Here is a 12,161-nt window from a genome sequence, read left to right as displayed (position 1 = left end):
AATACCTTCATTTACTGTTCACTTCAAAGGAATAGCAGAATTCTGGATAAATATAACTATGACTTGTAGTACTTAGCATAATTATAAATTATTTGTGACATTGAATATTATCTCATTTTGTTATGGGTGTTTATTTTGTATATATGTTTCCTTAGCTAGATCTTAGATCTGGCCATTTTTGATGGCAGGGGCCACATGTCATTTGTCTAGTGGGCCCTGCAGAGCCTATCACAAGGTTTTGAACATAGCAGGTGTTCAGTAAGTTTCTATTGAATAAGTAAATGGAAATTTACTCTAGTAAATGGACATCTGTGGCTACCCAAGGGCATATGGGAGTTCTCTTCTTGACACAAGGTCACCCTATTTACAATTTGATTTTCAGAGAAGAAACTGAGGATGGTTTCCCAGAGAACCAATTGGAATAATAAGTAACATGGAACTCTATGATTATAGGAAAATCACTTCCAATTAAAAAACACACACACACACACACACACACACACCCAAAAAAACCCTTGTTTTATCCCCACAGTAGTCTTATAGGCATGGCTTTACATGAAATAGAATAGAATTACTGATACTAGTTGTTGGACATAAATATGGACCATTTATCTACTTACGTCTTATAAAATTTTCTTCTGAATCATCCATTATACTTAGTAAATCACCTCCTTGCATCTTGCATGAAGAATGGGCCTCACTCCAAGACAGGATAGAAAAGAGATTGAATTGGTAGCAAATATGCGTGCTAGGATCCTTCTCCCAGAAAACTTCACAACTTATTGCTGTGGAAGCTAAAAACAAAGTTCATTAGAAAAACTCTCACTATTATTCTATTAAGGTCTCTATTTAGTAATACCATACACATAGCTTGACAAAATTGATATCTAATCAATTAGCTAGGTATCCTAATAATTCTCTTTTTTTTTTTTTGACTGAATAAAATAGTTATGTATCTATTCTTTTTTGTGGACGTTCCTTTTTTAAAATTTTATTTTTCTAAAAACATACCTTTAGGTAAAATGGATTATAGTATTACAATCTTGAAAGGCAAACTATGCAAATCATCATGGTCTTTATCCCTAATTAGCTCTTCATGACCAAGTCCCTGTATTACTCCTTTGGATTAAATGGACTCATCTAAGAATATAAACGAACATTTCGATGATGAGGTTATGATCCTTTCTTTTAAGCCTTAATTATGAAACAATTTATTCATAGAAAAAAGTGACATGTGTTCATATCAACAGCAGGGTTCATGTAAAGTGCTTCCACTCTGAATCTTTATTCTTAATACATAGTAATGTAAAGGGTTCATGTGTGATGTAACTAGCTTGGAACTTTTTTTTTTAAGTATTTAGCAATAATGTCTTTGGTTGTATGGCATCTAGAAAGTCCTTACAGTACAAATAAATCACTTCATATTTATCTTATTTTACAATGGCTAAAAATCTATTTTTATATTGCATAGATTATACCAAATGAATTAAGGCTTTCAAGCAACCATTAAAACTGGAACCCTGACAGTTTAGGAAAGGCAACTCCTTCAGCCAAAGGGGAGATGTGTAAAAATCTGCTTTTAAGGATCTAGCCAAAAATTTCACAACATGATTAAAAATAAACTTAATAAACCACACAAAATAGGGCCTGGAAGTTCCCATTCCCATGGAACTTGAAGGAATCCATATCAAATTGGGATGATATTTATACTATTTTTTTTTAAATCACGATCAGAGGTGAACAAGGAAAACAGCAATGAAACTCCCACAGCTATAGCTTTCTGAAATAACACTACAAGTATTTTAGAATGCTAAAAATGCTGATCAAGCCAGAATAAGCATACAACTAGTGAGATGTAGTATATAATTCTGGTCCTTCATTAGAAATTATACAAAATAAATATAGTATAAATTCAGAGGAAAAAGAGCCAAATAAGAACTAGAGCAGTAATGGAAAGCTTCTTGGAAGAAGGACAATACAGGCTATAACCTGAAGAATGAGGAGATTTAGAAAGGCAGAAAAGAAATGAAAGAGTATTATAAGAATAGGGAATAATGTGAGCAAAAGTAGAAAAGTAGGAATAACTATGGTACAGAAATTGTAAGACAGTGAGGATAGTTCATCCTTAGAAGAGAGTAAGTATGGGAAAATAAGTTGGGGTTAAATTTTTTTGGGTCTTACAAACAATATAGAAAAAAATGGAGTTGATGCTGTAAAAAACAAGGATCTAGGAAAGAGTCCAACGAATCGATGCAAAGTGAAATAAGCAGAACCAGGAAAACATTGTACACAGTAACAGCAATATTGTAGGATGATTTATTTATTCTATGCAATACTTTGATCCAAAACAATTCCAAAGGACTCATGATGAAAAATGCTATATTCCTCCCCCACAAAAAAAACTAGAGTCTGAATGTATATCAAAGCATATTATTTTTTGCTTTCTGCATTCTTTTCATGATTTTTTTCCTTTTTATTTGTGTCTTATTTCACAACATGACTAATATGGCAATATGTTTTGTATGACTGAACATGTATAACCTATATAAAATTGCTTATTGTCTTAGGGAAGGAGGAAAGGAGGGAGAGAGAAAATTTGGAATTCAGAATTTTTTTTTAAAAAAGTGAATGCTAAAAATTACCTTGACATACTACTAGGAAAAAAAAAAAAAATATATATATATATATATATATATATATATATATATAAATAGGGAACTATTAAAAGTTTTTCAGTAGAAGATTTAATAATATTTACAGGATATTTAGAGAAAATTAATCTGGCTGTATTGATTGTTATGAAGGGAAAATGGATATTGGAAGATAAATCTCTTGATATAATTCAGGCAAGGTAAGAAGGGTTTGCATCAAGGGAGTGGCTATGAAGTGGAGCTGAAGAGTTGAATCATATTGGGGGATGGGAAATAATAATAATAAGATGACAAGCCATTGAAAGCTTCTGTTTGAACTGCGTTGCCATGATAAATCTGTTTCCATAAAACATTCACAAATCTGTAAATGCTACATTAGGAGTAGTGGACTTGGTTTGGAATCCTGGTTCTGACATCCATGTGATTTTTTTCCAAATCATTTAATCTCTCCAAACTTCAGTTTCTTCATTTGAATGAATGAATGAATATACTGGGATAGATTCAATTCAATACATATTTATTCTGGCTACTAACAATACTAATAGCAAGCTAGTTATTTGTATAGGATTGTGAGGTCTGTAAAGCACTTTATAAATGTAATCTCATTTTATCTTCACAACAACAACCCTGAGAGACTCATGCTATTATTATTCTCATTTTGCAAAAGCAAGAGATAACAGGTGCATATGTCCATATGTCACAATAAAATTCTCAAGTTGTTTACAGAAATCAAGGAAAATCCCTGAGAATGTTGAAAGGACAGCCTATGCTGACTTTATGGGAGGACAAAGGCAAGAGTCTCATTGTGGATGGGCAGTTACATATTCTTTGTTATATGTAGAGGTATCTAGAGGGTATGGAGAGTAGAGCACTCATCTTGGAATCAGGAATACCTAAAATTCAAATTTAGCCTCAGACATTTTCTAGTTTAAAAGTTGTGTGACTTGGCCAAGTCACTTAACCTAGATCTGGCATGTAATAAATATTCATTTCCTTCCTTCATTCCTATATCATTGAAAAATAAGATAACAAATCCATTTGGCTTTTAACTGCCAAATGCTGTGATTTGAGTTTTTAAGCTAGGCCCAAAATAATCAGTGTGAGGACCTCTATCCACAAAGGCAGATCTGTAATTTGTCTCTAACTTAGATGTTGCCTAGAACACTGACAGCTTGATGATTTGCTCAGGAATATATAGTGTTTGAAGTCAGATTGAAATTCAGACCTTCTTGACTTCAGATCCAGGGCTACATTCACAATACCATGCTGATTTTAGGACAGACTGAATTTTTCTCTTTATTCTTTAATAATTGGATATATTTTGTTCTACAAAGCTTTGTTAGAAGATGTTATCTATGATGGTAACAAGAACTATAAAACTCTTTAGCATGGCAAAATATACTTTGCTTTTATACACCATATAATATTTTTATACCAAAAGAAATGACAGATAAGAAGAATAATTAAGGAAAAAAAGTCAACAGGCCTAGTAGGTAAACATTCAGGTTTGTATTCAGGAAAACTTGGGTTCAAATGCTACCAATCTTTGTTATTTCATGATTGTGTCACCCTATGCAAGTCATTTAATTCTTTAGTGAAACCAGGAAACTGCCCAAGACCATAATTTATGGAATAGTTACCTATTTTCAATGGTAAAAGAAATTTTCTCAATCCCTACAGCACTGAAAACATAAGTATAGACCAAAAAATAAATAAATAAATCAAAAGTCTAGGCTAAGAAATATAAGGATTTAAATGTAGTAATGGCAAAAAAATATAATAGAATCAGAAAAATACCATATACATTAATTATCACAATGTGAAATAATAATATTCAAAACAGCAAAATTCAGAAAAAGAAAAAGTTCAGGCAGGGGTATGGATTTTTGTTGCTGTATTATTGACAATAACAATTATTTTAACAAAATAAAAAAATTAACAAAAATTATGTTATTTGAAGAATATAATGAGATTTATAGTTTTACAAGTGATTTGCTTTCTCTTCTTGTTTGCATACTTGAATATTTTTGTTGATGATTATCAAGTTTGGAATACATTTTTAAAAACTTTATAAAAGTGTCATCCTTGGCCCATACCCTTCCTTACTAGCAGCTCTAGTTGGGGAGGAAATTTTCTCTTGTTTCTCATGCTTCTTGATATTTATTCCAGATTTCCAAATCACTCTGTCAAAATGACCCAAAAGCCTCTCTGTTGGGTTTGACTGGCTTTTGAAATATGCTGATTTTAAAAACATACTTACATACTGATTTGTACTGTAATCCATCATCTTCTATGTGCACACTCTTTTTCCCCAGCTGGATCACATCTTACATGTCTCAGTATTCCCAGCACAGTGTGCTTGGCATTGGTTTTTGAATATAGTATCTCAAGAAATGTTGAGCCAAACTTGGCAGGGTCCTTACAAGCCATCTAATTCAGTCCCCTCACTTTTTGATGAGGAGATTAAGGCCCAGAGTTGTTAGAAGGCATGGCAGTCAAAACCAAATTTAACCACTTGCTACTGCAAGTTAGGTAATATAATATGCAGAGTGAATCCTTTCTCATCATCTTAAGTAATCAAAACCAGCTATTGGTTGCTGGGCCTGCCAGCAGGCAGGGGACAAATGGGCCTGCCAATTTAGTATATTGACATTCAATGAGACTTTGTGAGAGGCTATGTTGGGAGTGGGGACAGGGCGGTGACAGTACTGCTATTCTTACTCTTCATCCACCCTTGCCTCTCACTTCCGTCCAAATTCTTCATTTTTCTATCTCTTTCTCTCCACTTTGAAACCCTTCATCAGACAGACTTTGATAAGGGTTAGAGTCAGAGTTGGTTTGGCCTATGGGATGTCTCCAGACCCCAACTTAGAGAGACTCTACTTTCAGTCTCTCCCCTTACAAATTAAGGTCCTTATATCTACTAAAATAGTCTGATCAAGTTACGGGTTGACCACATCATTCCTGTAATCAAAAATCTTTCTTGATTCCCTGTGGCCTCTAAGATAAAAATACAAAATCAGCTTGATATTTAAAACCCTTTACACTGTGGCTACAGTCTACTTCTTCAGACTTAGTTCACCTTACTCCCCTTCATATAATCTATGTTCTAGTTATACTGGTATTTTTTTACACCTCATTTGTTAGCAAAACTGGTCAACTTGCTGTGTGTCAAACTCAACTTTCAAACATTTCTCCTCTATGCCTTTGTGTAGGTTGCCCTGCATGCTTGGAATGTGCTCCCTCCATATATTAGGAATCATATGAAATGTCATTTTTATGGGAAACTTTTCACCTAGTTTCTCTCTTCAAATGATATTGTATAAATTTATCTCCCCAGTAGAATTTAAGTTCCTTGAGGGCAGGGACTATTTTTCACCTTATATTCATATCCTCCAGCACACTGGCTTAGAAATACTAGAGGTCTATAAATGCTTGATGAATCTTGAATTGAAATGAATCCCCTCACAAGGTCCTACTTTCCCCCTGGATGCTGGCTTGCTGAGAAAGGGGCATTTCCTCGAGGAGGCCACAAGGTGGCCCATCGACTCCTTACACAATCACTAAGAGATAAACCTGTGAGTGAGGTTGGAGGAGAGCCTCACCAAATTGACCAAAGTGATTGAACTCTCTCTCTCTACTCAATAACTTTCTCCACTACTTCAGAAGTAATCATTCTACTTGACTGTGTGTGTGTGTGTATGTATGTATAATCATATTCTTATAGTTCTTGTGTTCAAGTCCAACCCACCTCCCCTCCCCACCCCCCAAACAGACTGTAAACTTCTAAAGGACAAGAACTATGTCTTTTTTAATGCTTATTTTGGCAATATTTAGAATCTTTTACTCCGTTCAAACTCTAGAACAATGATGATTTCATTGCTGTGAGAATTTCCTCCACTGGTATAGATTGATTATAGCTCCTCTCTGACTTAGAAGGAAGTTTCATTCAATTCAGTTCAATTCAACTCCTTTGTGAATTAGCAATAAGTTTTGTGAGTTGATATAGTGAAGAAAAAAAAGCAAAAATTCACCTGGTAGCCAGAATACAAAAGAAGCAAAAGATAGATACTGCCCTCAAGGCAGTGACAAAAATAAACGTATACAAAATATTGTATTGACCAGCCATTTTTCAGTTATCTCTGACTTGTCATGACTCTAGTTAGGATTTTCTTGGAAGAGATACTGAATTGGCTTGCCTTTCTCTTTGCCAGCTCATTTTACAAATGAGGAAAGTGAGGTAAACAGGGTTAGGTGACTTCCCCGGGTCATACAACTAGTATGTATCTGCGGCCAGTTATGAGCTCAAGAAGATGAGTCTTCCCGACTATAGGTCTAACCCTAACCACTGCACCATCTAGCTGTCCTGTACAAACCATACATAGGATAAATAAGAAATAATGAACAGAGAGAACACACACATTAGAAGTAAGAGGGGTTAGGGAAGGCTTCCTGTAGAAAATGGGACTTAACTCCATGAGATAATATAAAGTGAAATGTACTGTGTACAAAGTAATAGCAATGTTGTGGGCTGATCAGCTGTGCAAGGCTTTGCTATTCTCAGCAATACAATGATCTAAGACTACTGTCATAAAAATGCTATCCATACCAAAAGAAAGAACCGATTGTGTCTAAATACAGATTGAAGCATACTTCTTTTTTTTTTTTTTTTTTTTTTGAGTTTTTTTTTTTTTTTTTAAGGGAGAAGAGATCTATGTTTTCTTTCTCAACATGACTTTTTTGGAATTGTTTTGCATAAATTCACATGTGCCTTCTCAGTGGGAAGGGTTGGGGAGGAAGGGAGAGAATCTAGAACTTAAAAGCTTTAAAAACAAATGTTAAACATTGTTTTACATGTAATTGGGAAAAATAAAATATTAAATTTTTTAAAAAGATGGGATTTAGATCTTAAAGAAGTCAAGGAAAGCAGTAGGGAGAGATGAAGAAAAGAGCATTCCAGGCATGGCAGACAGCTTTAGAAAATGCTCTGAATTGAGACATGGAGTAGCTGTTGATGAAATAGTGAGAGGCTAGTTTCATTAAATAGTACATGGAAGAGAGTAAAGTATAAAAAGGCTGAAAAAGAACTAGGTTATGAAATGCTTTGAATGCCAAACAGAGGATTTTTTACTTGACCCTGAAAGAGATAGAATCACTGAAGTTTATAGAAGGAGGGATGGTGGGATAGTGGCATGGTTGGAATTGTACTTTAGGCTGAATGGAGGATGGATTGGAATAGGAAAGAAACTTGAGTCAGGAAGACCTGAGGCAGGCTTCTGCAGTAATCCAGTAATGGGGAAAAAAAAAAAAAAAAAAAAAAAAGACCTGCACCAGAGTGAAGGCAGGATCAGAGGAAATAAAGGACCATATTCAAGAAAGGTAAAGGTGAAATTAATAGGTCTTAGCAACATATTGGATATGGGAAGGGAAAAATCAAGGAGTAGAGAATTACAATCTTGAGGGACTAGAGAATGGCAATGCCCTGTATAGCTGTAGGGAAGATGGGAAGGGCACAGGGTTTAGAGAAAAAGATAATGAATCAATATGTTGAGACTAAGATGTTTATTGGACATCCAGTTTGAGATGTCTGAAAGGCAATTGATGTGAGATTGGAGGTCAATAGAAAAACTGGAGCAGATTAAGTAGACTGGAGAACCATAAACAAAGAGATCGTAATTAAATCCATGTGAACTGATAAATGACGTGTTTATAGAGAGAGAAGAAAGAGTGGCTTAGAAAAGACTCTCAAGCAACCCTTACCATTAGTGAATGTCATCTGGATGAGGATCCAGCAAAGGAGACTGAAAAATAGTGATTGGATAGGTGGAGGAGAATCAGAGAGGAAACCTAGAGAGAAGAAGCTGTTAAAAAGAGGATGTCTAATAATGTTAAAGGATGCAAAGAGATCAGGAAAATAAGGGTTAAGAAAAGGTCTTTGGATTTGACTATTAAGAGATTGTTGATCTCTTTTTGCTTGATCAGTTTTGCTTGAATGATGAAGTCAGAAGCCAAATTGTAGAAAGAAGAATCAGAAAAGTAGAAGTATAGCTTTTTATAGGCATATAGTCATAAAGGACAGAAGACACAGGATGGTGGCAGAGATAGAGAAATCTAGAATGGCAGGAACATGGCTATGCTTATAGGCAAAAAGAAGATAAACCAGTAGATAGGGAGAGATTGAAAATAAGTGGGAGAGAGGGAGGGAGCAATCTGTTGGAGGAGACAGGAAGCAATGGAATTACTTGAGCAGGTTAGTCTTGGTAAGGAATAAAGCCACTTCATCATGTGAGACAAGGAGAAAGAAGAAATAGTGGCAGAAACCACATAAGCTCATCATATAAAGTGAAGAAGAAGGATCTCATGTTAAATAATTTCAGGGTTTTTTTTGTGAAATATGAAGCAAGGGATTTATTTGAGGGCATAAATGATGTTACGGTAAGAGGGCTAGGGATTCAAGGAGGGTTCTATATAGGGGAAAGCAGAGAAAGTAGCTAATGCAGAGGAGATGGCTTCCAAGAAAATTTAGAAGTGATTGGATGTCATGATACAGGTTTGGTAAGGGAAGGCAGAAGAAGAGATGAAAAGTCAATAGATTATAGAGCAGCTGAGGGGATTTTGAAATTCTGGAATGTGGAGGTAGGACATTTTTGGATAATGGTAAGATTAGGATTACAATCATCTTTCTATATGATAGAGGAGGGGTGGAGGAGCTCTTGGGAAGTGAGCAGATTAAGAAACTGAGTGGTTAAGGTGTTTGAGGTTAATTCAATAAGTATGTTGAAGTCCCCTAGTATAGGATAGGAGTTGAAGAAGAAAGAAAAATTATCAGCCATGTACTAAATTCATCAAGGAAGAAAAGAGTAATATGGAGTTGGGTAGACAAGAGCTATTGGGATTTTGATTGGGTAGTAAATAAGAATAGCATAAACATTAAAGGAAGAGAAGTTACTGAATGATAGAGGTGGGAGAAGAACTTGGAGGTGGCAATGGAGAACTTAGAGCATTCTAACTCTCTCACCTTGACTAATGACCCAAGGAGAATGAGTGAAGGTATGATCAATACTGCAAAGGATTTCCAGAGAGACTGTGTCATCAGACAACAACCATGACTCAATAATAGCTCATAAATGGAAAAAGGAGGAGAGAAAAAGATTTAGGATGAAGAGAAATCTGTTGCTTATGGAACAGGCATTTCACAGGGTACAGTGGAAAAGTTAAGGTAGCATTTGATTGAAACTTTGGAGTGAGAGAGTTGAGAAGGATGGGAATAAGGAATTGAGAGGTGGAAAGTTAGGAATGAAGTTCAGATGATGACTTACAGGTATTTAAAATTATTGGGATGTGATAGGTATGGCCAGGTGGGAGAAAGTTCATCATTAAGTGAAAGGTGCTGCTTCATTTCCCCAAGAAAACTGGAAATTGAATTTGAAACAAGTGCAGCATAATATTAGAGCACATGGTCAGATGATCAGATAGGAGATTCTTCTTCAATATTACCTCCAAAAGGTAGCGATTAGGCAGGGAAGGGTAGAGTATGAAATAGAAGCAGAATCTGAATAGAAGGAAAAAGAAATTTGGTTCTCCAACACCTTTTCTCTTCTTTTTTTCTTCAAGGCCCAACAACATCAGGAAATAAAATGCCTGAGGTAAGAAGAAATGTTTCTCCTCTTTGCCCTTGAAGTTCTATACATCCAGGTTAGGAGGTAGGGCAGTTACCTTGTCCTAGCACAGATGCAAGTGCTTTAGGGCAGATAGAAGACACCAGGCCCAACCTCTTGCCATCTTCCCTCAGGTGACAGACTGCACCCAGCAGGAAACAGAGGTTGGAGGCCTTTGGTCAAAAGAATGATCAACTCCTTTTTTTACCTGAGGAAGCTGGAAGTCAGCAGACTTCTAAAAAGGCAATCTGTCATCAGGCCTGTTCAGGCAAGCTTCCAATTCATTTGTGTCATTGAATATTTCCTATCATTAAGGACATGCCAAAGAGTGTATCTTTCTGGCATAATCTTGGAAAAGGACTCCTTAACCTGAGTTCCATAAGCTCCCAAAAAGAGCCTTAGATTTCGGGGGTGGGGGGAGAAGGGGTCATGTGAACTTGGATAGGGGGAAAAATTGCATCTTTATTTTCTCTATGTTCTAACTGAAATCGATCATTTCTTTCTATTGTGAAGGAAGGCAATAAGCCACAAATAGTATTAGAAGCACCGTTACAGTTGTTGCAGATACCTCAAAATATTGTCTGTGCTCATTGTAACTTTGAAATTACTGTAGCTATCAGATTTGTGAATAAATCACATTTGTAGCTAGATTGAAGTCTTCCTATCTATATCAATGTATTCAATATAATTGGCTTCCTTCACAATCCTATGTATTGTATTTTATTTTATGCATTTAAAAAAACCTTCTTAGAATAGGTCCCTAGAATTCACTAGATTTCCCAAGGGATCCATGACATTGTAATGACCAAGAGTCCTTGATTTAGAGGCTCCAAAGTCACCTGCACACCATAGGGAAGCATTAAAATAGAACCTCACACATAGTAGGTGCTTAATACATGTTTGTTGGATTAATGTACTTTCCCCTTTCTCTCTGAAAGCAACAGGTCTAAAATGTAAAAGAGCACACTGGTCTTTCATGGAAGAAGGATGAAGTTGTCAGTAAGAACTCTACAAGTCCCCTGAATGTGTGAAAACTCACAGGTACAGAAACAGCCCTTGAATATTCATCAATATTTTGGATTGTTTTGCTTCCTCAAAGATTCTGAGATTTTTCAACATGTTTCCTGTTCTAACTAAAGTTCACAACATTTCTGCTTTTAATGTCACATCAGGATATCAAGATTATGTTAAATCAGCTATGCTGAATCCAAACTATAAATTAAATGAAATCTCTTATAATTTGAAGGGAAAAAAAGATCTGGGAGAAATCGCCTTATCCTACACTCATAAAAATCATTAGGTTAAAGGAATCCTGAGTAGTTATGGAATTGGGAGCTTGCTATTTTTGATGTCTAATCCATCTTCCAATCTCTATCCAATGGGAAGTTAGGTGGCAGAATGGATAGAATATTGAGTTTGGATTGAGAAACATCTAAGTTTGAATATTGTCTCAGATACTTATTAGCTATGTGACTCTGAGTGAACCCCTTAATCATTCTAAGCCTCAATTTCTTTTTGTAAAATTATGATAATAGCACCTACCTTGCAAGGTAGTGGCAAAGAACAAAGTACACGTACACGTACATACGTACATACACACACACACACACACACACACACACACACTTTAAAGCACTATTTAATGCTATTTTTATTCAGTTTTAATAATCATCACTCCTATAATAATGTAACTTGGTATATACTAAGGAAACATTAGGCCAATGTGCAAATTATTGATGGAGGCCCCACAAAGAAAAAAAAAAGCCAAATACTAGCTGTCCTTAAGGGTATTACATTCTAAGGGTGAATAAGTTAGGTATAATATGTGCCCTGATAAGTAAATACAGGATAG

General features: G+C 35.4%; 1 protein-coding gene across 2 annotated transcripts in view; it reads right to left on the bottom strand.

Moving 5' to 3' along the window:
• The window catches only part of PLA2R1 (phospholipase A2 receptor 1), a 151,723-nt gene that overhangs the window by 91,811 nt on the left and 47,751 nt on the right, over nucleotides 1–12,161 (bottom strand). For both annotated transcript variants that reach the window (XM_023499238.2, XM_031960589.1), the window contains exon 4: nucleotides 621–794. In XM_023499238.2, coding sequence (XP_023355006.1) covers nucleotides 621–794 — 174 coding nt within the window. The remainder of the gene's footprint in view (nucleotides 1–620; nucleotides 795–12,161) is intronic.

The sequence above is a fragment of the Sarcophilus harrisii genome, chromosome 3 (genome assembly GCF_902635505.1).
Source record: "Sarcophilus harrisii chromosome 3, mSarHar1.11, whole genome shotgun sequence".
In the NCBI taxonomy this organism is placed as follows: Eukaryota; Metazoa; Chordata; class Mammalia; order Dasyuromorphia; family Dasyuridae; genus Sarcophilus; species Sarcophilus harrisii.
The sequence above is the reverse complement of the archived record's forward strand: the minus strand, read 5'-3'. Positions and strand labels throughout refer to the sequence as shown.